Source organism: Buceros rhinoceros, unplaced genomic scaffold, assembly GCF_000710305.1.
Source record: "Buceros rhinoceros silvestris isolate BGI_N320 unplaced genomic scaffold, ASM71030v1 scaffold39288, whole genome shotgun sequence".
Taxonomy (NCBI): Eukaryota; Metazoa; Chordata; class Aves; order Bucerotiformes; family Bucerotidae; genus Buceros; species Buceros rhinoceros.
This window is the reverse complement of record NW_010426986.1, coordinates 1,590-27,865: the sequence shown is the minus strand read 5'-3', so window position 1 is coordinate 27,865 and position 26,276 is coordinate 1,590. Positions and strand designations below refer to the sequence as shown.

Genomic DNA, 26,276 nt, shown 5'->3' with positions numbered 1-26,276 from the left:
AAGGCCACCCTGAGGGGGCGGACGTGGCGAGAGGGGGGGGCCTGTGTGTCTCTAAAGGGGGCTTCGCTTTTGAGCCGAGGGTGTCCCCCGGGGGGACCGGCTCTTCGGAGCGCAGAGGCTCCTTGTCCCTTCGCGGGGTCCCTGGGGAAGTCCTGGGGAAGCCGGGGAGATGGGGGCCTGGTGGCGGGAGGAGCACCGGGGCCCTGTCACCCCTTCACGGTCTGCGAGAAACAGCAGCGCTAGGGTCTGGCTGGGCAGGAGACAGCCGCTCTCTCTGGTCTGTGCTGGCCCGCGCGTTTGCATCTCAAAGCAGCAATGATACATATGAGTCAAAATACCTCGCAGCTTGTTTTTTTTAATCCAACTCCTTTATGCAGGGACTTGGCCGTATAAGGACTATTCTCTGCTATGGAAACAATAGATGACAGCTTAGCTGTTCCTCATCCCAGTTACAGCTCACTTAACAGTATTTTTATTGCCAGCAGACTTCTAATGAGGTTATGAAACGAGTCTGTGTCACAGCTAAGTCCCACCCATCTGCTGTGCTGCTGAGATAGGCCACCCATGATTTCATGCTGAGGAGACAGGGGTGATGATGTAGCCCCCACCATTGCCTTGCAGCTGCTCTGGAGACACTTGCAGCTTCTGCTTTATCTGTCAGATTAGCTGCACGATAACCTGCAAGTTTTCCAGGCTTCTGACTGCTAGAAAAAGAAGAAAGGCTTTTTCTTCTTGCGTTTATCCCAGGAGGCTCCACCAAAAGGATGTGTGTATCTGTGATAACTTCCTTCCAATTCTGGGAAAGGCCAAAGGCGATAGCTTGAAGGAAAACATTTCTGGTAAAGCCAAACAGGCTCTGGGAAGACAGAGGAAAATCAGACAGTTGTCCATCAGCTTTCTCCTGCTGGAAATAATTTTTTGTACTTCCGAAACTATCTGTTAGAGATGTCTCTCTCTGTAATTGCAAATAATGAAAACTTAAAGCTGTAAAAGCCGGTCGCGTGTCCTTGTAGGCCCTGTGAAGAGGAACGGTCGTGCTTTGAAGGTGATGTGCTGCTTTAAGACAGCAGGGATTTATTCTTGGCATTATCACGGACCATAAGGGTGATATTTCTTAATGTCTCTTTTTGTTCTCGTCTGTGAAATGTTTGTAAGGTTTTTCTTTGGTGTTAGAACATAGGATGAATTCACCGGGGTGTAGAACACAGTGAAATAAGCCCTACAGAAGAACTGATTAATCAATGTATTTCAAGTGTTTTCTTAGTGAAAGTATGGAAGAATATTTTAGTCTCTCTACAGCCACTCTTGTAACCTGCTGCTTTGAGTGCTGTAACACCATCGCACAAGTGTTTTGCCTTTATTTATTTATGATGCTTTCAGTTAACCAGCTGCTGTTTTTAACTGCTGTGGGATTCCTGTGCGACTACTTTTTTTTGGTTAATTGGTAAGAAATGTAGCTCAAAACAGCTTCAAAGCTTTTTGAATTAATGTTATACAGTACTAATAAACCAAGCGTTCTGTGAAAAGAATTAACCCAGATCTTTTGTGCAGAAATGGCAGAGCTGGTCAGCAGCTGCAGTGGAACTCAGTGGGTCGTGATTCTGTTTTTTTGTTGGGTGTTTCTTCTAGTGAAGGCGCAGGTCCCCGTTCAGCAGATTTTAATATGCTGATAATGGCCCTTTCACAGAAGTCTCAAAAATGGTCTGTGGAGCCAGCAGTCCTCCCTGGAATGCTGTGGATTCAGATACCCATCACTGCCCAGTCTAGGTGTGTGATGCAGAGCTGGGGACCTCTGTGGTTTGTAGAAGGCCCAGCAAGAACAAGGCTGGTGAAATAGCGCCTGTTCACAAGCGCAGCACAGGGCGAGGAAAAGAGGCTGGCCGTGGAACGCTGCGGGTTTGGCTGAAGCAACCTCCTCTTTAATCAAATCCTGTTCCTTCAAACCACAAAGTCGAATGGCTTTCTCCAATCAGAGAGTGATGTTTGCTTTATATTTCCAGTGTAACATCATACTCGGGACTAAGATATGGAAAACTGTGACGTGGTGAATACTGCACAAGAAATCCCTTCCTCTTCTGCAGGCTCTGATGTCAGAAATACCCACAGCTCTGTCCGTAACTTGAATCATAACAGGTAGCGTGCGGAAGGACTTCCTGACACGTATTGTCGTTGGTTTGGCTTTGCTCAGTATGCTCGCACGCTAACGTTGCATTGTTCCAACTTGTTGTTGTACAGTTACTGCGTTTTACTAGAATGTAAGATAAGAAGGAAGCTGGGGATTCTTTGACGTTTGCTTGAAAGACATCTTCAGTCTTACAAACGTATCGGGGTTTTTTCCAGCCTGGTGAGGGTCACAGTGTAGATTAAGCGTGTAATTCTTTTATGGCTCCGTTGCATATGTAGCATATGATTTTGGCCACTGTGTTGGGCAACCGGCACAATAAATAATTGAAGTATTTCTCCTCTTGTTTCACTAGGAGTCCCTCATCCAATCCCAATGGAGTTCCTGGTTACTCAGGGAATACCAGGTCCTCATTAATGCCTGGTTCTGTTGAGCTACTTGCCTCCCTCATGCAAGATATCCAGGACATTGGAAATGCCAACTCGGGGATTCTGGAGAACTGCGAGGTATTTGATGTTAACAGTCATAAAAAAAAATCTGTATATATTAATGTATCAGCTTTGCATTTTGGAAGGCAGATCCAACGATGATACCAGTTAGCAGCAAGTTCTCTATGTGCATGTGTTTATTCTTCATGATGGGACAAATCCTTTGACAATGTGTGAACTAGTTGCGTGGATGGATTTTATTGCAGTTGTATCTTAGCTTTTAACAGTGTCTTAGCTTTTATCTTAGTGTTTTACGATACAGACGTGAATATTTTTGTTCAAAGTTACAATAGTTAAAGATTGCAGGGTTTTGAACTGAAAAATCTAAACCTTTGAAACTGTAGCACTTCAAACTGGTCTGAAGTGATCCGAGAAATGAGAAGTTTTCTTTCTAGCAATGGCTCTGTTTGAATTATTTATTCCATTTGTAAAGCTGCGCAGATGATCAGTGTGTTTCCAGATCTGAACCAACACAAAAATGGTGATGTACTCAATGAGCTAATTCTCTCAAACCCTTTTTTTAATGTGGATTTTGTCCTTTTTTATTTTAAATTCTCTCATTATTTTTAGTCTCCATAAGGAACATCGGGTTTCCACACCATGGGCTTGTTCCTGAGAATTTTTGAGCTTTCTGGCCATGGTCCATCAAACTGTCTCTTGATGGATGTGTAATTTGGGTGCTCTTTAACAGCTCCAAGTAAAGAGTGGAGATGTCTTCATCTGGGGACATGCATTCTCTGTCCTACGATTCGAGTATCAGGCTCCTTAAGCATTAGCATGAGGTAGTTTTTAAAATATGGGATTTGCCACACTTAGGAACCCTATATATTGAAATTTTTGAATTATGTTTTTATTTTCACTCGATAGTTATGCTCCATGGCCTTTAGCCGGATTGTTGAAGGGAAGAAACAAATGGTTCACTGGACATAAGGATGTTTAATTAGCAATTTAAAAATTGCCTATAATTTATTGAACGGAACCACCCATTCCCAAGCTGTGACTGTCCTTTCCTGCCAGCTGTTTCTACTTTTAAGTCACTGGTTGTAGAGGTGTATGTACTATCTTGCTGCCTGGAGGGACCCTTTTGTAAGTGAGTGTGCCCATAGTGAATTGTTCCCACCAGCTGACGTGAGACGGGGCTGCATGTACTGTGGGGTGGACAACCACAGTGCGCCTGTAAAACTGTGTTGTGTCCACACCTAAGAATGAGATTGCCAACCGATTTTGTAGCTAGAGTGAAACATAAAGAGATGCAATATGACTGTGCTTTAATTATTTTACTTTGATTTAATAGACAAGGTGGCTGCAGTTACTGAGACTGGTAGAAAAACAATGTCAGGAACAAATAGTTGCCCAGCAAGAGCAGTTCCGCCGTCAAGTCCAAGTAAGTAATGATTTGTTCGTGTGGGTTGGTTAGGCTGAATGTTTTTCTCCATCCCCAACCTCCCCCACCCCCCGCCAAACAATGCAATATGGTCTCGGGCACTCCGATCTTTTTCTGTAAGTACATTCAGACAGGCAGTTAATGGAAGTGGATGACTGGAATGGTGATTTACAGGATGCATATTTGAGCCAGCCTTGGCTGATTAACAAAGTAACTCGTAGGGACCATTTCAGAAGTGAAAGGTTCCTGGCTTATTTGTTTTCAAATGTTGTGTTTCCATAAACACTTGGTTCAGAATGCCCTCATGATAATTGAGTTTTCTAGGTACAAGCTTTTATTATTAACTGATAGACTGTATAATTTCTAATTTTGAGACATTGGAATTTTCATTAGCAAATGTTATGCAAGTTGTCATTTCCTCTTCTAGACAGTCTCTAGCACAGGAAAACATTCCCCGTAGTAGCTGAACACTTACATCACCCTGCAGATGAACAGTCTCCTTCCTAAGAATGAAAAATGACCCATGTGAAGAGTCACAGTTTTGCTGAACCATATTTAGCCATTAAGACAGTAGAAATGTATATGTATGTATAAGAGACAGTAATTCTATAAGTATGTAATGCTTAATATCTTCATCATTTTGGTTGCTGTTTCTCCCTTCCCTTTCCTGATGCCCTCTACACTAGTAGTAATCGACAGTTCCTGAACTGAATTAACAAGAGGTACTGTCCTTTTATCCTATCTTCTGTTTCTCCCCCTCACACTCCTTTCCCCCCACTCCCATCTCATTATTTTTGTCCCACCAATGTTTCCTTCTCCTTGTATTTCCTTCCTTCTACCATAGTGGTTTGATTCACCTGTTGCTTATCGCTGTCTTGACTAATCCATTGTGTTGGCTTTGCCGGTTTTTGTCTTTCTCGATAGGAAAGGCTACCTCTGGAAGAGCTGAGCTGGTGGTATCAGCAGGGACTTACTAACCGCATGTGTTGCCACACTGAATGTAAAATCGACAGCTCTAACTTACTTTCGGTTGTATGAGTGCGTTAGATAAGAGAAGGTGCTATGCCACACTTAAACTGGTATCCCAGTGACCTAGTGACAATACTGACACACAGGCAGCTTGACTCGTTCTAGTAGAAACAGCCAAAAGACAAAAATAATCATCTGCTGTTCAGGGTAGAGAAACAAGAGACTGCACGAGCATTGATATGACTCTGAGATGAGGCTTGCACTGTGCTGTGTTTTGAGACCAACTGTGCTCATAAAATTACACCTTCGTTCATGTGGAAATATGGATCAAAAGGCCTTGAGTTCATTTTGGAATCAGTGGGGGCCATCCTTGGCTTCTGTGATTTACGCACCAGAAGGCAAGTGTGCACCTGACGAACTGTAAGCCCTGTGGATCATTCTAAGATCAGACTTTATTGAAGACAATTTAAACAAAAAGAAGTTACTTGCAATCCCAAAGCTGTATAGAACCCTTGTCTTATTTTTCCAAGGTGTCTTCCTCCCTTGGAATTATTTGTGACTGTGCAAAGAGAAGTGAAGTGCTATTTACTTGGAATATAGTAGCCTTTTACTTTTCTTGCACCGGTTATTAATGGCAAAGATTAAACATCAGCAGAGAATCTGATCAGTTATTTTTTCCTCCACAGTTCTGTTTCTTCCCTTTTGTTCTGCCCTCCCCACCTTCCTTGACAGAGTTGAATCACAGCATTAAAACACAAATGATTGCTGCAGTCAGGATTGAAATCATTAGCACAATAAAAAGTTTTATTAGGGCAGAAAACTTAATCTTTTTTTTTTATTTTTTTATTTTTGAATAGACAGTCTGAGCTGAAATTCAGTTAATTCTATTGCAAGTTAATAATCTGAAGCTTGGATCTGACTTTCTAACTTTCAGAGAACGAATTATTTTTCTTGTTCAATTTGTGCTTTCCACTTGTGATTGATATGTGAGTAATGCACTGTAGTTCTGTGAAAAAAACATTACCAGGGTTCCATGGTCTGAAATTTACTGCCAGTTCTTTTGGTTTCTTTCTCCCTGAGGGAATTTGTTTGAATTGTGTTCTCGAAAACAACGCTAAACCCTGGTCTTGTGATGTGTAGTAAGAGCTGTGCGCTCATGCAGAGATCACTGATGTCAGTGTAAGTCCGCAGAAGTGCTGAGCGCTGGCCAAAGGACATGGCCGTGGGCACTGCCATTCTTTCGTAGCCCTCGACAACAGCATTGCTTGTTTTTCAGAGCTATTCTACCCGTGCACAACTCAAAAATAAAATAAAAAAAAAATTGTTTATCTAATATACTGCAAGAGCTCTTTGCAGACTGAAGAGTAAGTAACCTGTTAAATCTAATGATCTAGTGAGGTACCAAAACAATCAAAATGTAGATCTTTATGTTCTATGAACTGCCTGATAACATATTATCTAAATCAGGTATTTTAAAGTCAAGTTCTGTGCAAATAGTCTTACAGAGGTACATTATTCCTGTTAGTGTGATGGTTTCTACTTCCATTAAAGTGTCCTGGCAATCTTTAAAAATGTGTATCCAAGTTATAAATTCTTTTAGACCTAGATTTAGCAAACCCCTCTGTCTGCTGCTAATGCCATGCCTAGATAGTTTGTATTTCTTCAGCTGGCTGGTAGGTGACTGTAGTTCTGAAGGCATGTAATGAGTACATGCATGCATTTTTCTTTTCTTTTTTTTTTGTTTTTACATTAATAAGTGTCTATGGAGACCTGTAATTCACTGCATGGAACTGAGGACTGTTACCATGCACAGTGTGCTGTTACGCCCAGTATGTACAGATCTGCTTCCTGCATGAGACATCTACACATTGAAAACTTGAGTTATTTGCAATAAGTACTCAAATCCTCTCACTAATAACATGAGTTGAAGATGCATCAAAATATAAATGTGGTTTGTGGTGCCATCTCACAGGAGTTTTGCCTTTTCTTTTCCCATAGCTGATTCAGGATGAGATAAGGCAGTTGGTGAAATCACAGACCAGCAACTGGGGTGCTGGCAAGAGCAGAAGTTCTCCTGCCAAGCTGACAGACACTTCCTCGCCACTACAAAGTCAAATGGGGATGCGTTCTGAAATCTTTGAAGAAAATGAGTGCATTGTCAATCAGCTTAGATCTAATGAAGCAGAAAGTCAGCCAAACGCAGCTGATCTGCATCGGGAACGTTTCGCAAACGACGCTTCAGTGACTAGCGGGTACGGCACGCTTTCCGCTGCCGAACTGAACCCTGGCAAACCCAACGGCATTAGCAAGCGCACAGACTGCATGGAGAAAACTGCCCAAGGACAGGGAGAGGCAGCAGGATTGCGGAGTCACACAGGCGTAGCCAGCGTTCAGAGTAAAGGAGAACTTTTCCTCCCCAAACCAGAGGAACATTTTTCATCAGGAAGGAACGATATCTTAGTTTTTCCTGCCGAATCTGAACAAAAATTGGAAGTTCAATGTGGAAAAACACCCAGGTAAGTGATGAACTTTCCAAATCTGTTACTGAATTGCGGTCGGTCCCTGTTCAGTGAACAGCTGTTGGTAAGTGGGAACATGTAAGAACTGAGCGGAACCTCTTGACTGCAAAAAATACTGTGCTGCTTGGTTGGGAAAGTGATTTGTTTAGCCTGAGGTTTCTGCATGATGTATATTTGCATCTGCAGTCTTTCTGTTGTAGATACTTCAGGAAAAAATATGAATATCTACTTTCTTCTGCAAATATGAGCTAAGATACAGTTGTCAGTGTTTATCTGCGCCCCAGCATTTTAGGTGCTGATTACCAGTTTTATATGACTGATGTTTTGCTCTGGGGCTCACCCGGTCTTTTTGCCAACTTATATGAATGTGTTACAGCGGTAAATTGTATCAGACAGCAGCCAAACATGTGTGGGTTTTTCTGTTGAGTCTTTTTTGGTCGATCTTTGTTTGTTTTGCTCCATTCAATAGGAGGGTGAATCTACAGGATTTTTTTAAAGGCTGGCCCACTGTTTTCACAGTAATATTGACCAAGCTGGTAATGACAGAGGCTTTGTGTGGCTGTGAACAGTCTGCAAACGATGACGTTGTGAGCAGAGGTCTTGTGGGCGGCCTGTGGCCTGTGAGTCCTTGATAGTAGTTTGCAGGGATAAAAACTTTCTGTTGGAAGAACAGAGAATTGTGAAAAAGAACTTGCATTTTGTTAGTATGTAATAAAACATGGAACTGGCTTTGGGGGCTTTGGTTTCAAATGTTATCTCAGCATATGGGGTAGAGCATAACCCCGCTGATATGTATGTGAAGGAAATTGGTTCCACGGCCCCGCTGAAGAGGGCACCTGTACTTACGGTCTATGTGTGTGTTTCTGACCATCTAGTAAACCTTTAACATCATGGGCACAAAAGTTGAAACAAAACAATCCCAAAAGAATAAATGCTGAAGAAGGATGTGTGAACTCAATGCAAGAAAATGAGCAAGCAAAGAAATTATCTCTTGAGAATGTAAGTTTCTCTTTACTTGACGATGTTTTCTAATTTTATTCTTGTGGCTGGTATTTTTGCAGTGTTACAGTCTATTCTGATTCAGCCTGTGCTTTTCATACGTAGCTGTAGAGGAGCAGCAGCGTTCCTGTTTATCTGTTGAAAGCTCATGTGGGCAGATTACTTCTTGGATCATTCTGTACTTCCTCCCATAGCTATTTTGGCTTATTTTATTCCTTGCCTAATTTTTGGCTTAATTCACCTATGTGGCATGTGTTCTTTCCTTACAGAGATAATAGTCACATAATTCTCTTGTGAAGCTTCAGGTCATGGTAATTTATTGGGCCATGTAATTTTTTGAAGGATCTTTGATTTCAGCTGGTAGCATCTCTTTTAGAACACAGAACTCTTTGCGTGTGGAGGCATTAGCCACTTTGTTCAGGACAGATTGTGTTCTTCCAGACTTGGATTTCAAATGGCAGGGATTTTTGGGTCCAGGATCTTGTCTACCGGAGATGATAGACACTGTTTACCTCCGGGTTTTTTGTGGTAGGTGGAGTCATAACGGCTGAATATAAGAAATTGCAGTCTTAGGATGAGGGAACAGTAACACTTGATTGGTAAGTCATCATCCCTCTATATACTCGCATCTCTTAAGGAGCAAGGAGGTTTAGGTGACTGTCCAAAATGTGGGTTTTTTTGTAATAGCTAATCTCACAAGTGCTCCACAAGTAGACAGGCATGGGGCTCAGAAAATATCACCATCTTTACTTACTTTTATGTGCGGCATAGCTTAGCACCCCTTTGGACTGTGGTTGCCCTGAATATAAATTGTATAGGTTTGGATCATGCTGTATAATTACATTTATGCTCTTTGCTTAAAAAGACTAGTAACACTTACATGCAATTTAAAAAAATTGCACCCTCGATTTTTTTTAACTTGCCTTGCAATTTTCCTTATAAATTTGTTTTTCCTTTGTAATTTTAGACAAACCTTACTGACGCTGCTTTGCCACCTTACACATTTTACCTCAATCAACCAAATAAAAGTCCGAATTCCCTAGTGTCTGAAGCTTCAGGTATAGTTAATTTCTGTTACTTAAATTTCCTTTTCTTTTGAATGTGAATAATTAATATGTCATTCCTGACAGCTGACAAAGTAACTTCTTACTAATGGGTTTGGGGATTCCTCTTCTATAGCCATGAGCTTGAAATTTGTAATTTTTTTCATTCACGTCTTCTTACCAGGAGTATCTTACTGGAAATTAGATGAAAAGGAGATGTATCACTCTTTACCAGAGAATTTCAGAAGTGAGTTCACTGATGTTTTCTCCACAGAAGTATCACCAGATAAGGTAAACTTTGTACGTGCTTTAAAAGAAGTTTTATAGTTGCTTCTCCTCTTTGATTTTTTTCTGCGATGGGAAGAATCAGCCCTCTGGAAGTGAACTTTGCTGTGAGAACTCTTCCAGTAGCTCAGTCTCTCATATTCTGTTCCTTCATTATTCATTTACCCCTGCTAAAGGCACTTGAATTTATTGACTTTCTTTTGTCATTTAAAAGAAATGGTGTGTATAGGAGATGAAAAGAGACTAACTAGTGCGTTAAGGATGTCCCTCATTGAAGACCTTTCTGTTCTGAACTAATTTACTAGCTAAACCCACCCCACAACTTGTTTATCTACATTGGGGATGGAGGATTGTGTTCAGATAAACTAACGCAGCAATTTTTCCCTTTGAAGTTGTCTTCTGCTGATGAAACGAAGCTATCATCACTGAAGGATATTTATCATAAAAGACAAAGGGAGAATAAGCAGCTGCCAGACCATAATTTTATGCCTTCTTCCCAATCAAGTCACCCTCCAGAGGTAACATTAATTCCTTTACTTCCCGTCTGGGTTTGAAGCTATGATCAGTTACGGGGTTCTCATTACTTGGCCCCTGCTGCCACCTCCAGTGTTCTGCTGGAACAGCAGTTTGTGCAGCCTTGTGATGAATTGGATTGGGAAGGGATCCAGCTGAAAAGAACCTCTAAGAATACCCTGGGTAAACAAGCACCATTGCTGCACAACCTTGAGGATGGCGCAGGGACGAATCTGCTCATGCTGAGGCTGCAGCTGATGAAATGCCCATGGAACTGCAGTCGCAGGAGCAGAGTTTTCCTATTACTGCCCACAAGACAAGTTCATTCCAGCCATGAAACAGAAGAGACCCAGGTTGTGGAAATTTTCTTTGTCATATCTGTTTCTTTATACAGCTTTCAGCCTTGTACCAAATCCGGTAATGATGGTTACTGTGTCACTGTCTTGTTTATATAATCCGTGAAGTGATTTTCCTAACTGTACAAAGTTATTGTTTCATCCTACAGGCAGACATCATAGTCCTTCTGTGCACATAACTGAAATTTGAAAGGTTTTCTAGACAGCTACAGATGTTACGTACTTATGGAATACTTATTTTTAAGGGAAATTTAGAAACTCAAGTTGCGAATGATGGGAATATGTCTCATCACCTAAGCTGTTACAGCTCCCTTCATCTTGCTTGTCACTACCGAATGACTGTAGTAACATTCAGTGTAATTCCTGCAATATATTGTATGGATTACTGATGTCTTCAGATAAACTCCATTTAGAAGAACAAAAGTTAAATCACAATTTTTTTTTAACACTATAACTTATTTCCTAGATCTTGACATTGGACCCCACCCTGCATATGAAACCAGGCCAGCAGAACCCGGGACGTTGTTTCTTCAATATTCCTGAAGACGCTACTCCTTTTTCGCCAGACTCTATGGCAGAGCCCGGATTTTCAAGTCATTGTGACACGGACTCTTTTTCACAGACAAGTAATTCATCTCAGTTAGACGATTCTCCAAAATACCCCGCCAGCAGCAGAGCTGTGCGTTCGGACCTCTGGAGAAATCACCCATTCCAAAATGACAACCAGAGCGTCTGCCCCTCTCCAGTGGCATATCTGGACGCTAGTAACAATACTTTAGTCAACACTGAGGAGGAAGAAACGCTGACTCTAACTCCATCTTCTGTTACTCAGTGTGCTGACAACAGTTTGCCAGAATATAGTCTGTCAGTGACAGCTGTTGAACATCCTGTGATAATGTCAAAGTAAGTAACTTTCCGGGTTTTTTTATTTTTTAAAAGTTGTAGAGTTAGTGCTTTCATGAAAGAAGCAAAACTTCACAATAAGAGTAAAATGAACAGACTGTGTGAGTTCCGTTTGCTTAGAACATAGCTGGACATGGCTGCTTTTGTTTTTCCTTTTTTCTCCCCTGAAGAACAGATGGTGTATAAATAGAACAGTAATTTTCCACTTCTTACAATTGTCTTTGGGCTGTACTATTTAATCTTCTTTAGACCATTCTGTTTAATCTCGAGGCACAACATTTGTTCTCTGTCTTCCTTGGATGTCAAAGCCTTAATGGAAGGCAGAACCTTTTTTGACATTTTAATGCTTTGGTTATTTCTGTTTATATGTTAAAATAAAAATAAATACATGCTTCCTTTCTAGGCTGTATGAGGGAGTTAATCCAGGCAGAGAATTTCAAAGTTTGGTGAGGGTTACAGTTTTCCTGTTTAGAGTCAAATGGTGGGAGATGCACAGAATCACTGCCCTTAGGGAAAACGAACGTCCCCATCGCTGTTGAAGCTGTCGTGATTTGCACGTGAGCAAGCAGACACGGCTGGTATTCCGTGTGTGAAGACTTGTGTAGGGACTGTTGGTTTTGAGACAGTTCAACCGTTTGAGTCTTCCTATTCTCATTTTATACTCATACTTCCTAGGGCACAGCAAAGGAGAGAGAGTAAGGTTCTGTATTGTGTTTGTGTCTATTGTGTATGTAATAATAGATTGTTTTACTAATGTGAAGGCTTCTACACAAGCCTTAGGTGTCTGACAGCACTGCCTTCAATGACAAAGCATTCTTTGCTTTAATTTGAATGCAGCAAAGCTCTGGAAGAGAGTTATATGGTGAGTTCGTTACATGCAAATGAACGCAGCAATGCACGCTCACGTGGGTAGCTGGAAATTTTTGTTGTCCTTAATTTTGAAAATAGGGTTAGGGAGAACTTGAGAGAAAAGCATGCTCGACACGTAGCTGATCTACGAGCTTACTATGACTCCGAGATACACACCTTAAAACAGCAGCTGGAGGCAAGCCATAAAACTGCTGCATCCGAAGACTTGAAGAAAATCAATCAGAATCTCGCTGACAGGTACTGTTTGTCCTTACTTGTCCTCTTCCTCTGTTACATGTGGTTCTTTCCACTTCAAAAACAGGACTATACTACTTTAGAATCTCTTGAAGTTTGTGTCACTCTTCAGTTTGAAGACTTCATGCATCTGTGATACTAATATTTTCCTGTTAAGTATAAATTTTGCATTGAGATCAGTTTAAAATCATTGTTAGGCAGCAAGCGCGATGTTTGGGCCCGAGGTCTTGTTGTCCTCCTTTGTGCTGAAGCCAGTGTTTGTTAGGTTCTGCTCAGGAAAGGCTGGTGGGCAGAGGTAGTGCTAAACCCTTTGTAATGGCAGTATCTGTGCTGTAGGACAGTGCTCGCTTGTCGTGGTGGTGAACATCATTCCTCCTTACCTTTCTTGTCAAACCTACAGGTGATGTAGGACCAGCCTTGAATTCATTGGTAGCTTTATAAAGGCGGTTTGCTGGTCACAGCTCTCTGGCCAGATGTTACTACCGGAGTCTGCCTCACCTATATATGCCCTTAGATAGAGCTTGGATGTTTGCTGTATAGAGAAGTTTGATGTGTTTTTATATCATCATTGCCAGTCAAAATACAAATTGTAAATTTAGACAGCTAAAATACTTGACAAAATTTGTGCCCTTCAGAATAACTGAGAAAGCATGTGGGTAGTTGGGAGTCTCTTGTGTTTACCTTCCAGCACTAGTGTGCTGGAACTGTTAGTAGTGACTCGGGAGCAGTATTTATTGAGTTAAAGTAGCGTGCGATACGATTTCAGCCATTGATTATCACACAGCATCATCAATTAGCAGAGTTCCGCTTCAGCTCTGGGGCATTCAGCTGCTCCTGGTTCTGCAGCTCTTAACGTTCTGAGCCATCTGGAGCCTCTGCACAAGTTCTGGCTTTGCTGCCTCCTGGCCACGAGCACTCCAGCCCTTCTGAGCAGAGACTCGACACAGTGACCCAAGGCTATGGGAGGAGGTCATAGGTTGGGCACCAAAACTCGAGGGGTTACCTGTGGAAGGAAAGAAGGCTGTAAAATGTAGATTTATTATTTTAAAATTCTGAAATATTTTTATAATCTATTATGTTCTAAATAGGTGTGACCAATTAGATGCAGCTCTGAATGAAGCAAGTGCTCGCATCAAAACCCTTGAAAATAAGAATAACATGCTAGAAAAGCAAGTGGTAAGTGTATGTTCTTAAATCAGGTTGCTTTTTAACTGAAAGGGTGGGAGAATGCACTGCTTCAGCTGGTCTGTGTTTCCCTCTCTTTATTTTCAACCTTTCTGCTTCATGTATGACATCAGCCAGTGTCACACCGGTGACTTTCCCAGCTGAGTCTCTTCAGACTCCCTACTTGAATCATCGTCGCTTTCGCTTATGAACAATCTTCCTGGGTTAGCAGGGATCAAACAGAGTCTGAGAGTGAAATACTGTGATGTGTTTATGATGCCTCCCTTTAATTTTTTTTTAAATTTCTTTTGTTTTAATTACTTTCTCCTTGATTTCTTACTAGAGCTGTAATAAAAGCACATCTCATCTGCACTGGGGCAAAAATATCCTCCCGGTATATTAATACAGTCTTTCTGGTTAGGTCAGACCGGTTTGCTTACAGCTGCGTTTACTGGTCAGAGAACAGGATATTTTGTCATCAAAGTCAGACACCTGGAGAGACTAATTCATTCCACTTTTTTAAAGACATTTTTCTATGTAGAAATCTAGACAATCAGCTGGAATTCAAGGCCTGACTTCTAGGTTTTGAAGTCCTATAAAATAAATACATTTTTTGGTGTTTTAGTCTTAATTTTCATTTTTTAAACATCTCAGAAAGGAGCAAAAATCTTGTTTTGTTCATGTACAGATGTACCCTTGTCTTCTCCTTAGATGATTTTAGATTATGCTTTGTACTGCAGTAAAAGGATCTGCTAGGTAAGCATGCTAATGAATGTTTTTCTCCTCCAGGCAGATTGGAGAGAACGCTTTTACGCAGTCAGTAATACTTCCAAAGTTTTGCAAGAGCGTCTGGATGAAATGCAGACCATTTACAAAGAGAAGGATAACACTATCAGTCGACTGAAATTGCGGCTCAAAGATGTAGAGGAAGCGTTTGAAAAGGCTTACAAGTTATCTGATAATAAAAGGCTAAAGGAAGAAAATAAGATGTTTCAAAACGTAAGGAAGAAAACGGGCAGCGGTGTTGACAGCTGCACAGCACGTTAGGAGCACAGCACGTCCTGGGGGTTTGGGGAAACTACTCCAGAATTCACCATAGTAAACTCTCCCTGCCCAGCTAAGAGAACAGACATCATTTAACTGACTGCTTAGTAGGTGAGGTGCTAGGTGACACGAGGGACCTGACAGATGTTTAAAAACAACTAGTTAAGGCAGCGTGTACTTGATGTGGTGACACTTGCCATTCTCTCAGGTATTTTATTAACCTACATGCTCTTAGTTAATTTTATTTGTAGAGGTATTACAGGAAATTATTGTGGTGACACTTGCCATTCTCTCAGGTATTTTATTAACCTACATGCTCTTAGTTAATTTTATTTGTAGAGGTTAATTTATTTGTAGAGGTATTACAGGAAATTATTTTAGAAAGTTATTTTTTACTCTCTTAAGCCTAGTGGGGACAGACTAGATTTTTCATAAGTCGTCAGAACACGCTAAAACTGTTAATTGTGTATGATTTTAGATTGAATCAAAGGAATTGTTCTTCTGACTTGTCACTAATAGCTTTATGGAATGTTTAAATGGTTTGGCAAAATGGGTATTAGCTGGAAAAGCTACTTCATGCTCTAGCTCCTTCTTTCCAATTAGATTTTCAAAACACGTCAAGTTTAAAGTCAGTGAGGAATTTTACCGGTTTCTTTAGAGAGAAATAATTTCAAAATTAGAAATACATCATCTGTCTATAACTTTTTTGTTTCAGTTAGAAGATGCTAGAACTTAACAAGTACTATTGAGGTACGCTCTGTATCCCCTGTGGTGCTTCTGCATATATTAGACAAGCAATGAAGATAATTTTACAGGAGTCAACAAAAAAGTTAGCTGTTGTCTAAGTGTGTGTTTGTGTGGTTTTTTGTTTTTTTTTTGTTTTAGCTTTTAGGAGAATATGAGTCCCTCGGAAAAGAACACGAAAGAGTAAAGGTAAGTACGTGCTAGTTAGTTAAAAAACCAAATATGCAAAATGTGTGATAATGTGCAGCAGAATTAACTGAATTCAGTATTTTGCAAAAGATCAAACGGAAAGATCTGTATTTGCTTTAACCTGTAGCTTCTTACTGCATCATCAGAGCCCTGGAGGGGAAAGGAGACGGTTTGGAAAGGGCTTGTTTTCCGCTTGTAGACAGCAAAAATACTGCGAAGTCAACGCCAAGAAGTTGATTGACCTCCCTTTCCAGTGGGAAGGTGTATTTAATGTCTTGTTTTCAAGACTGATGTGGAGTTACTCATCTCGGTTTCAATACACTTGTGTGGTTTCAAGGCTTTTTACCTTTTCCCTTTTGTACTTACAGGATACCTTAAATACAACTGAAAACAAATTGCTTGATGCAAACACGCAGATTTCTGATTTGAAAAGGTAAATGCGAAACTGTTTTTGTACTATTTTAACAGTATGAACTACGAGCTTTGGCCTAAACGCTTACTCCTAGGTTGTGAAGGCTGGAGATCTTGCGAGTTTGATAACATCCTGTGAAGCATTTCACGTTGATTTATGTTACTTTGTACACACTGTAAAAAACCTTGTTATTTAAGGATATGTGCTTTTTCTACTTCCTCAATCACAACATCTTCCAGTGGGATGTAGTAAAGGGCTTCCTTCCTGACGGCTGTCACTCAGCTAGCCCAGCCAGGCCACACAGTCGTCCTCTCAGGAGCCCCCATCTTCAGTCTCCGTGCTCGTTTTCAGTCGCGAGGATGCTGGCAGGAGTTTACTGTTCAAGATTAAGGCTCCTAGGCATGAAAAAAGGACAGGAAGGTGTTCTGTGAATAGAGCAGGAATAAGATGTCCCTGATGCTACCAGGATCTGTTTGTCTGGTTGGGAGGACAGGAATCCATTGAGCGTTATACCTTCTGGGCAGGCCCTAGACACATGTGACCATCAAGGGGTTTAGAGTTACAAACATATCCTCTGGTCTGGGATTCCTTAGACGCCCCTTGTCAAGAGTGTTAAACAACCACTTGCTCAGGGAAGTCTAGAGAGGTGAGAGGAGAGAACATGTGAGAGGGCTTCAGGACAGAGGTTGTAGAGCTGAGATGAGATGGTGCTTCCTGTCATGCGTCTCCCTTTGAGCTCCTTTTGGGGGTATGTGCTGTCAGAATTTCCTCTTACATCTTTATATGAGCAGCTGAAACCCAGACTGTTAGGAAGATTTGTAAAATTATTTTTTATGCTTTTTTTTTTTTTGATGATGGTTCTTCTAGAAAAGTGGCTGCAATTTTCACCTCAAAATTCATTCCAAACGTCATTGCCACCAAGCATTAACCTGTGCAGTCTTCAGCCAAACCCAGAAAAACAGCAAATATGATACTTAGGAGGCGTCACAGTCCTTTGCTGCTCAGTTGACCTGACTCTTCAAGAGGAATAGGAAGAATTTAAGAAAGGAATGGAAGGAAACCCAAACCACCCTGCTTTCAATTTTTATTGGGACTCTTGAGGAAATGAAGACAATGTGAAAGATATTTCAGTCAAGTATTTCTGTTGGTGGGGGTTTTTTTGCTGCCTGATTGTCAGTGCTGCTAGCTAGGGACCTTTCCAGACTGGGGAGACTGGAGAGTTTTATAGCCTGCTCCAGAACCCTGTATTTCTGTTCTCCAAGTGGGAAATGGCTAAGATTGTGTTGCAATGCCAAGGGCTACGTCACTGGAGACGTGGGAGAGAGGGAAAATGATGTGAAGAGCCTGAGCAGCAGATGAGTGAAGTGACACACAGGAGAAGGAGCCACTCGTTAAATCCAGAGTCAGGGAGGCATTTGTATAAGTACATCGTTTCAAGGAGGAAAAATGTTTTGTTTTCCCCAGCCACTCTGAGGTGAGCGCTTTGATCCACAGCAGTATCTGCTGGTCCTGTCTTTCTAGTCTAGCTAGGTTACCTAGCTTATCTAACTTAGAATTCAAATATACACACATTTAGACACATAGATAGATAAAAATGTAGTAGTTGCTCTTCTCCTTCACCCAGGATATCTGAGTAAAAGTAAGTAATCTCTAATAAATATGATGTATCTTTTTTGTCATTTAAATCATCTTATAATGCATCTTTGCCTCTTCCAAATTAGGACAATTTCAAAACTCGAAGCTCAGCTCAAGCAGGTAGAACATGAAAATATGCTGAAACTTCGTCATGTTACCGAAAGCCGTTTAAGAACCTCTTGTGCCAAGTAAGTGACTATTGCAACAACGGGAAAAGAGGTCGTGAGTTCTAGAGTACTTCGTAACGTGTTTTGGCTAAAAATGGATCAAGATGATGTCAGTCTGTAGGCTAAACTGGATTAAAGCTGGGAGCAGATGCTCTGAACTACTGGAGTAATCTACAGCAAAATGTTTCTGTTGAGAACTACTTGTAACCCAAACCTCAGTCGAAGTGAACAGCGTGAAATTACAAGAACATCTTTGTGGAGTTCTGCATTCCGAGCATATTGTGTAACTTAGATTGAAACTTCAATATTTTTTTTCTAATATTTTTTATTTACAAACATGTTTTATAGCAGTGATTTTTGCCACAGTATTTACAAGTTTATTGTATATTTGTTATTGTTTCTGTTTAGCCAGAATAAATAGCTGGATCTTCTTAACTCTATTCTTAAATTAAAAAAAAAAGGAAAAAATTCTAGAGCCTTTCATAATGTTGAAGTGATTTGTTCCCACAGCAAGCTGGCAACTCCTGATGTCAGCAGGCGAAAGTGGTTGATACCAGGAGCGGAATATTCAATCTTCACTGGCCAGCCTCTGGAAGTCCAGGGAAGTCCCAAAGATAACAGATTAGAAGAGACCTATATTCCTTCTAGGTGAGCGTTGCCTTCAGTCTCCAAACCGATGTGGAGTTGAACTCCTCTGAAACCAGCTTTATCTGGAATCGCCTAGATTCGTGCTTTTAAATTTGCGTGCTTGTTAAATAGAGTTCTAAAAAATTTTCTCAGTGTTGTAGATGCTCTACAACCAAACCTTAAAACCAAACCAGCTGTCTTCCTTCACTAACCCAGTGTGAGGCAAGCAGCAGCCTTCAGTATCTGCCTTGAAAGAGCAGAAAGCTTCAAGAGCATCTTGCGCCACTGCCTCCACGCTCTCCGTGCCTGTGTCCAGTTCCTCTGAGTTAGGACACAGTGTGTTCTGTTCTGCGGGATGAGAGCTGTAGCTGTTGGCCGCAGTTTCCACCAGTGGGAAGCTTCAGGTGTAACTGAGGGTGTACTTTCGCCGTAGTTTGCCTTCTTCCTCAGGAGTTTCTCTTGGGATGTATTTAGTTCTAAGAACGTGTCAAGTCACCCAATTTAACTCGTGCTGTTCAACTTCAGATTCTTGAATTGGCTTTAACACAATCTGCTGAAGTTCTTGGCTGAAATTGAAAAGCTCCCTTAAGTTTGTTTTGACAACTGTAAAATTCAAACTGAACTTCTCCAGGTTTTTGTTTGTTCCATTAGTATGTGGATAAGTAAAAAAACCTTGATCCTTCTTCTTCCCTCTGCTGCCCCATGTCCCTTAAGGCACCATTCTCCTCCTGAAAAAGACTCCTCACAAGAAGACTCTTCAACAAACACAGTAGAAAAAGCAAATGAGATGTCAGAAGCGCCAATTATAAAAGCCTTCAGAGAACTTGAAGAAGGAAAAGCTTTTAAAGATTGGGGTACACAGACAGAAAAAGACGACACGTCAGCTAGTAACTTCTATTTTTATGTTCCTGAACTTGTCTTTACTGGCTTTTCTTTGTTTGCATGTCTCTTGGTTTTCTTAATTCTCAGCGTTAAAGTCCATCAAGCTTGAGTGATGGGATAAAAACAGTTTTAGCATGCAAACTTGTGGAGTTTTCCTGAGAAAATTCCAACGCTATAGCTGAGTGACTTGTTTGAAGTAGCGGGAATGCAAAGGTTGCTGTTAGGCCTCAAGCTAGAGAGTAGTTAATGTCCTTCTTCTAAGAATATCTCAGTATTTATAAACAGTTAATGGAGTCCTAACAAAGCTCTGGCTGGCTGCACATCCATTTTAGTTTGCTCTCATGGGGTATCAGAACATTATTAAGAAGGTTGGCATGTGTGCTGGGGGACTGCTGAGCTGCTCCAGCACCACTGATCTGGGAAGTCCTGTAGCTAGAAAACATTGAGCCTTGCTTAAATGCTTATTTTCTTGGTTCAGGCAGGTACTCCAACCCTCTTTCCCAAGAAATGCTCTTGTCCTGCTTTCCCCTGTCTCTTTATTTAACCACTGTTATTTAGCATCGTTTTATTTAATCAGTCTTATTTAGCATCATTTCTCCTACACACGCTGCAGAGCATCCTTTTGCATGAGTTAAGTTATCCGTTCCACGAATATGATGAGCAGGAAGAGAGATTGAGCAAACCAGCACATATACGTTGATGTGAGGAGACTAAGCGCAGCCTTTGTACAGTAGAAGCTGAGTACAGGAGAATATTTGTGAGTTCTTGCATTGAAAGAGATTGATTAACATAACAACTTTTCCCTTTTAATTAGAAACATCAAATCGACGCCAAACTGTTGGGTTTGTTGAAACCTCTTTAGTAACTAACCGATCTCCGGAGAAGGTTAAAGACCAGCACAGACCCAAACGGTACAGCCCCCCTTCTGGTCAGAGGTCGTCATCCCTTCCTCCGTCCAACAGGAAATCGAATACTCCAAGTAAGGGCTTTTCTGAACTTGGGTTCGTGTTACTCAAATAATGAGAGGCTGCTGTAGAAGAGCGAAAACTAAAGATAGGATTTCTGCATTATTCTAACAGTCTCAGGAAAAAAAAGCTTGTCTATAATAATAGAACACATGCGAGTTAAAAGTTGATTTTCATTTTTCTACATTGTGATTTTAATCTAATTTAAATAACGTGTTGACAGCTTTGAAAAGTGTTCTTAAGGTGTAAGCATCTGATCACGAGTGGGAGCTAGTGCATGAGGAGAGGGTTTAGGTAGTTAAACAAACTTTGTCTTTTGCAGCAAGAAGAGAGATAATGCTGGCACCAGTGTCTGTGACATACAGCCCCAAACGATCTCCAAAAGAAAACCTCTCTCCTGGGTTTAGCCATTTGCTCAGCAAAAATGAGAACACAGTGACAAGGTATGAGTCTTGTGAATACCGTTGTGTCCTGGCCGTTATTGCAGCAGAGTATGCTTCTGCCAGCTTAACGCTGACATTTCTTGTTTGTGAAAAGTCTTAGAAGGCGAGTGATGTAGAGATTTCTGAATATCAAGTGAAGTTCTACTGTTTACAATCTGGCAGGAAAAATCTAGTCAGTGACGAAGAAGTACGGAAAGCTGAAAGCAGTATCTGCCTCCCTGTCGTGGCACCCATAAGCCTGTTAAATACGTGAACTGACCTTTCTGCTGGCTGTACTAGATCCCGTGGTTTCCATAGAGATCTTTAAAAGCTTGGCAAGGCTGGTGGAGTTGGAGAATGTACTTAGTTGTGAGATGGAAGTGTAGGACATGTGCCTCAGGAAGAAGGAATGTCTAGCAGCGCTTGAATGGTTCTTGAGGGTGGCAGCGTGGTTGCTCAGTGTGTTCAGGAGTGACAGCTCAGCCTGTTCCTGAAAGAAAGCCTCTTGAAAGAGGTGTTCTGGTGTGTGCGAAGGGGAGTATATTGGGGTGCGGTACTCTGAGCAGTGATCAGAAGACTTGTGATGCCTGTGGGATAGAAATGGTTTTATTAAAAATGCGATTATTTAACCAAAAGGTGAAAACAAGAAAATACTGTATTGCTTGATAGATGACTTCTAGCAGGTAATTATGTGCTTCCTGCTTTGTAGATTTGATATACTTCTAGATGACCTGGAAACTGGTCCTACGTCTACTTTACAGCACAATAATTCAAGAAAAAGGCTCCAGTTTCTCTCGCTAGATGATATAGAAGGTAATCTGTCAAAGTGGGGGAAAACTGTTCTGTTCTGTTTTTTTTTTTTACCATAATTTCTACCACATCGGTGACAGCTGCTTGAATAGAAAGCTGGTGCTTGATGAAGTCCAGCTTTCAAAAATCCTCTAAATCTCCTCTTTACTCCTGTAGACGGAGCAATACCATTCATCCAGTATTTTATTGTTATGTAGACGTGTGTGCGCACAAACACAACGGCACAACACAACTAATTACCTTGAGAAAGAAGGGCAGTAAGTTTTCCTGTGCTTAGCTCGGTTACACAACGCGTATCCTCACGGGGTCTGTATGAAGATGTATGTACTCAGTCATACTAAAAGCTCCATTGCAGACAGCAAAGAGCAACCGTAACACAGCCAGTTGTTTCAGAGTTTGGAAGGGATTGATTGAACCAAATCATTTCTCACTTTTGTCATTCTTGTCACAATGTTCTGCTTTTGTTTTTATTAATGCACTTGTTTAGACCGGTGTTTTCATGACAACTGGTCTATTTGGTGATATTTAGAAATGTCATACCAGGAAAAGTAATTCCTAATTAGCAGAGCACACTGATTTGTTTGTTAACCAAAAAATATGCTGCGCTATAAAGACCCATACAAATGCTCTGCGTTCCTCTGGGAGGTTTGCTTACAGCAAGCTGATGAGGCTTTGCTAGACTCTATCCACAGCTTACATACATACTTCCAAGATCATGCTGCTTTTCTTGTTAGGAGTTTCTTTTTCTGTTCTTGCTAACAATTTCACAAACAATTGCACAACAAATAAGAAGTCCCCTGTTTTGTTGATAGGAAGGCAGCATTCAGGTGTCAGACACAGCTCTTGCGTTGAATCTGTCAACACTGGAACCCAGAAAGCGACAGCTTGGGACGAGAGGAGCGCAGCACAATACGAGCCGGTGCTATCGCCATGTGAGGGAGACTTCAAATACACCACAAGGATTAAGACTCTGGCTGAAACGGAGAGGCTTTTTGACGAGCTGACTCAAGAAAAGCAACAGGCAAAGCTTATTTTAAAGTTGTGACAAAACATGGTTGTTGTACGAGAGGGGAGGGATGTAGCCGTGTACCTACCCAGTGCACAGCTGAAATCCATGCGCACCTTCTCGTGTCACCTAGGAATGTGCCAGTGTCATTCCCTGCTCTGCTGCCCATATTCCTGCCCTTTTCTGTCCCCATCTTCATTAAAGGAGAGTCACTGTAACGTAAACACAGTGTGAATGGAAGGACTGGGGTGAATTCACTTTTGCCCCTAACGGACAATGCTTTAACTCAGCCTTTCTACCACGGAAGTTTATTCTGGCAAGTTAAGAGCCCTCTGCAGAATGATCCCTGAGAGCGTCTGCTGTGGAACGTTCACTTTTGTGTCAGTTTTATACAGCACAGCATTATGGTAACGTACGTTAGTGTTTAAGAACAAGGCTGGGTGTGTGTCTGCAATCAAAACACCGCACCTCTCCCCTCCTAAGATGAGTCAGGAAGGTTTATTGGCTCTTAAAACTCTAATTGACAGCTGAAGTATTTTCTGTTCTTAGATTGAGGCTGCACTGAGTCGAATACCTTCTTCTGGTGGAAGAATGACCTTGCAAGCAAGATTAAATCAGGTGAAAAACCTTCTACATATGACTGTTCTCTGAAGTTGCTCTTCCATTTGAGAATTTATAGTGCAGATGAAGGTTCTGCTGTATAGTCAGTGTGATTACAGTGGGAATTTTTCCATAGCAGTGAGAATTATTCCAGAATATGGCTGAGTTTGGAATCTGTGTGAAAGATGTTCTCTAGACTTTACTGCACTACAAGATAATCAGAAGTTACTGCAAGTTGATGATAAACACACTCTGAATTGCTGTGTAAGAGGTGTAAGTCCGCATCATTTGTATGTGAGTGGTTCAGAAAAGAATAATTAGCTCTGCAGAACATTTGATATTTCTGGTATTTCCCCCCCTCCAAAACAGGAAGCCTGTTCTTGCAGTAACACCGAGAGGTAGGTACAGGCAACACAGTAAGAAAAATGTGCTGACTGTGAAGCTGTGGAGAGGATGTTGTGCTGTAGATGAAAAGAGCAAAGTTTAGGTTTTATTTGGTTGGGTTTTGTCTGCTTGGATTTATAAAGAAGAAAACAAGGCAAAAATAAGGTGGAATACAGGACAGCACCTCTTGGGTAAGCTCTGCAGACCCTTCATAAAAGCAAGGGTGTCAAGGTTGTGTGTCAGAGGTCTCTGCGAAGCCCTCAACTTCAGTGTGTCCTTGGTCGTAACCCCAGGGCTTGTTACCCGTTATCAATGTGAAAGTAAAAGTGCAGTCCAGTAAATCAGTCCTGCCACGCGCTACCGCGGGCGGCAAACATCTCTCCCTAGTCACCAGCCTGTCCCAGTTCTTGCAGGTTTATCTCATGGGGTTTCAAAAGAACAAAATACCTGAAACAGCTTTAAAAAAAGCGATCAACCCCCAAATGCACACAGAGACATCGACAGATACGAAAAGATTGCGGGTCTGGCTCTTGCCTGGTGAAAAAGGAATCCAGTTCAAGGGGGGAATAGCAGCAGTTGCTCCATTTCAGAAGGGTCCTTGGAGTTTGCTGTATGCTATTAAATCCTTTTTCTTCTTTCTTTGACTCTTTCTTTCAGGAAGCCCTGGAAGATCGCTTGGAAAGGGTTAATAGAGAGTTGGGATCAATCCGCATGACGCTGAAAAGATTCCATGTCTTACGAACCTCTGCAAATCTTTGACAATTCTCCCTCGAATACAAACAGGCTTTTTTTTTTTTTGCACTACTATGTAATTATGCACTTAGTAAATGCAACTTGTTTTGTATTTTTATAAACCCTCAACAGTAATTTTAAAACCGTGTTACCCTTTTCAAACAGCAATATTTTGTACTTCAAACAGCCACCTATATTTTAAATGTATTTTTGTTACACTTGAGATCAATGTTTATCCTGTATTGTAATATTTTTAGAAATATGAATTATTTTTAAATAGTGATATTAAATTTATAATAAGAATAAGATACTAAAAGGCAGCTTGTTTTCAGAAAACGATAGCGTTACCCTTTTGCACTTGGTTTTCCTCACCATTTTATAAATATTTATGGAATGATGTAAATAGAAATGTTGAACTTTACTACAAAAAGCGCCATGAATTACCTGTGTTGAAGATAACTGCTGTTGCATGGCAAATCCTCTTAATTTAAACCTTATAACAGAGAAGCTCTTCGTTGTGACAAAACTGTGAGCAATACCTTTGTTAGGGCTGGTCTGTGGTTTGCCGCTTTGGCTGCCGCTGGCTCTGGTGGGAAAATGCTGCTCTAACTGTTGTGTGTACCCCAGCAGCGGTGGTGAGTGCCGGTTTGATACCGCCAGGACCAGGAGTCAGGCGTGCCCGCAGCCGGCCTGGCTCCCAGCGAGCTCAGGACTGGGTCTGCCTAACGAAGGGACGGGTCTAATGTGCCAGGCTGGGTTTTTTGCCGTGCCAGTGTTCTGATCTGCACTTCCAGGTCAAGTCCCAGCTGTATCTGTGAACACGTACGCGGTTTTCTTGGTGAAAAATACCTGTTTGCTAGTTGGCACATTGCTGAGTTACGAAAATCTCGATGTTGGACAGTTTGTATTTTGATATTAAATAAATGTTTAATTAGATTCTTTCCTCCTGCCCAAGAACAATAATAGGTTCTGGGATATTACATCAGCCATAATGTAGGTTTTAATCACATTGTGTTTCAAATTCTGTCCTTGTTCAAGATGTTTAGCCACCAATGATGTGATTATAAGGCCAGAATAGCTGTCATCAAGGAAGCTGGTGGAGGTCTGAGTCTAAAATTAGAGTGCTGTGGTTTCTTCAAGATACTTGAAGAACTGTCCTACCCGTGCAGTCTTTTTGAAAAATTGTGGGTTTTGCAGCCCCTTCTGCCCGGTGGGTTCTTTCCTTACACCGTCAGAGCTGGGGAGAAGTCAAAGATGTTACTTACTCATTTTCCGCTTTAGAAGGTAGAGATTGCGTGGAGATAAATTGCTCAGCTATATCCCAGGCTACACAAACTGATGTACAGTTTTGGTGGTGTTCCATATTCTTATCTGTAATTTTTACTCAGAAAGGGGTTGAGGGAGGGGGGGAGCGCCTGGCCTTCCCTGTGCTGCTCTGCTATTCAGCTAAGACGTCTCCCCACTCTTTTAAGTTATGAACAGGTCCGATTTAAAAGTATTCTTTAAATGACCATTCAGCCAGCAGGATTTTCCCGAAGAAGCCATCACGGAACATTTCAGGAGGCCACTAAGGGTCTGGTTTTCTCTGATCAGCGCTCCAGCAAAGACCATCCCTGTAGAAACAAGCAGGTACATCAGTTCAGTTCCGTCACTGCCTCTCCCCCCGCCCTTCCTGATGCTGTTCATATTCATGGGCTCTCTTCTTATTACAGCGAGAAAACCAAAGCGTGAGTCAGAATTTATTTTTTAATCAAAAGTCCTCCCCCATCTGCGGGAGCTCTTTCAGGCTATTTCTGTTCTATTATAAC

General features: G+C 41.4%; 1 protein-coding gene across 1 annotated transcript; it reads left to right on the top strand.

The window, feature by feature from the left end:
- Positions 1 to 169: 169 nt before the first annotated feature.
- On the top strand, positions 170 to 24,795 carry MPHOSPH9 (M-phase phosphoprotein 9). The gene is made up of 23 exons (XM_010141707.1): positions 170 to 219; positions 2,478 to 2,628; positions 3,905 to 3,994; positions 6,962 to 7,479; positions 8,358 to 8,481; positions 9,449 to 9,539; positions 9,709 to 9,815; positions 10,202 to 10,327; positions 11,145 to 11,581; positions 12,530 to 12,688; positions 13,774 to 13,861; positions 14,639 to 14,848; positions 15,779 to 15,826; positions 16,195 to 16,259; positions 17,960 to 18,061; positions 18,551 to 18,688; positions 19,382 to 19,554; positions 20,364 to 20,528; positions 20,837 to 20,957; positions 21,646 to 21,749; positions 22,559 to 22,767; positions 23,302 to 23,370; positions 24,394 to 24,795. Exons 1-23 carry the CDS (start codon positions 170 to 172, stop codon positions 24,493 to 24,495), a joined length of 3,447 nt encoding a protein of 1,148 aa, XP_010140009.1. The 3' UTR covers positions 24,496 to 24,795.
- Positions 24,796 to 26,276: the final 1,481 nt, after the last annotated feature.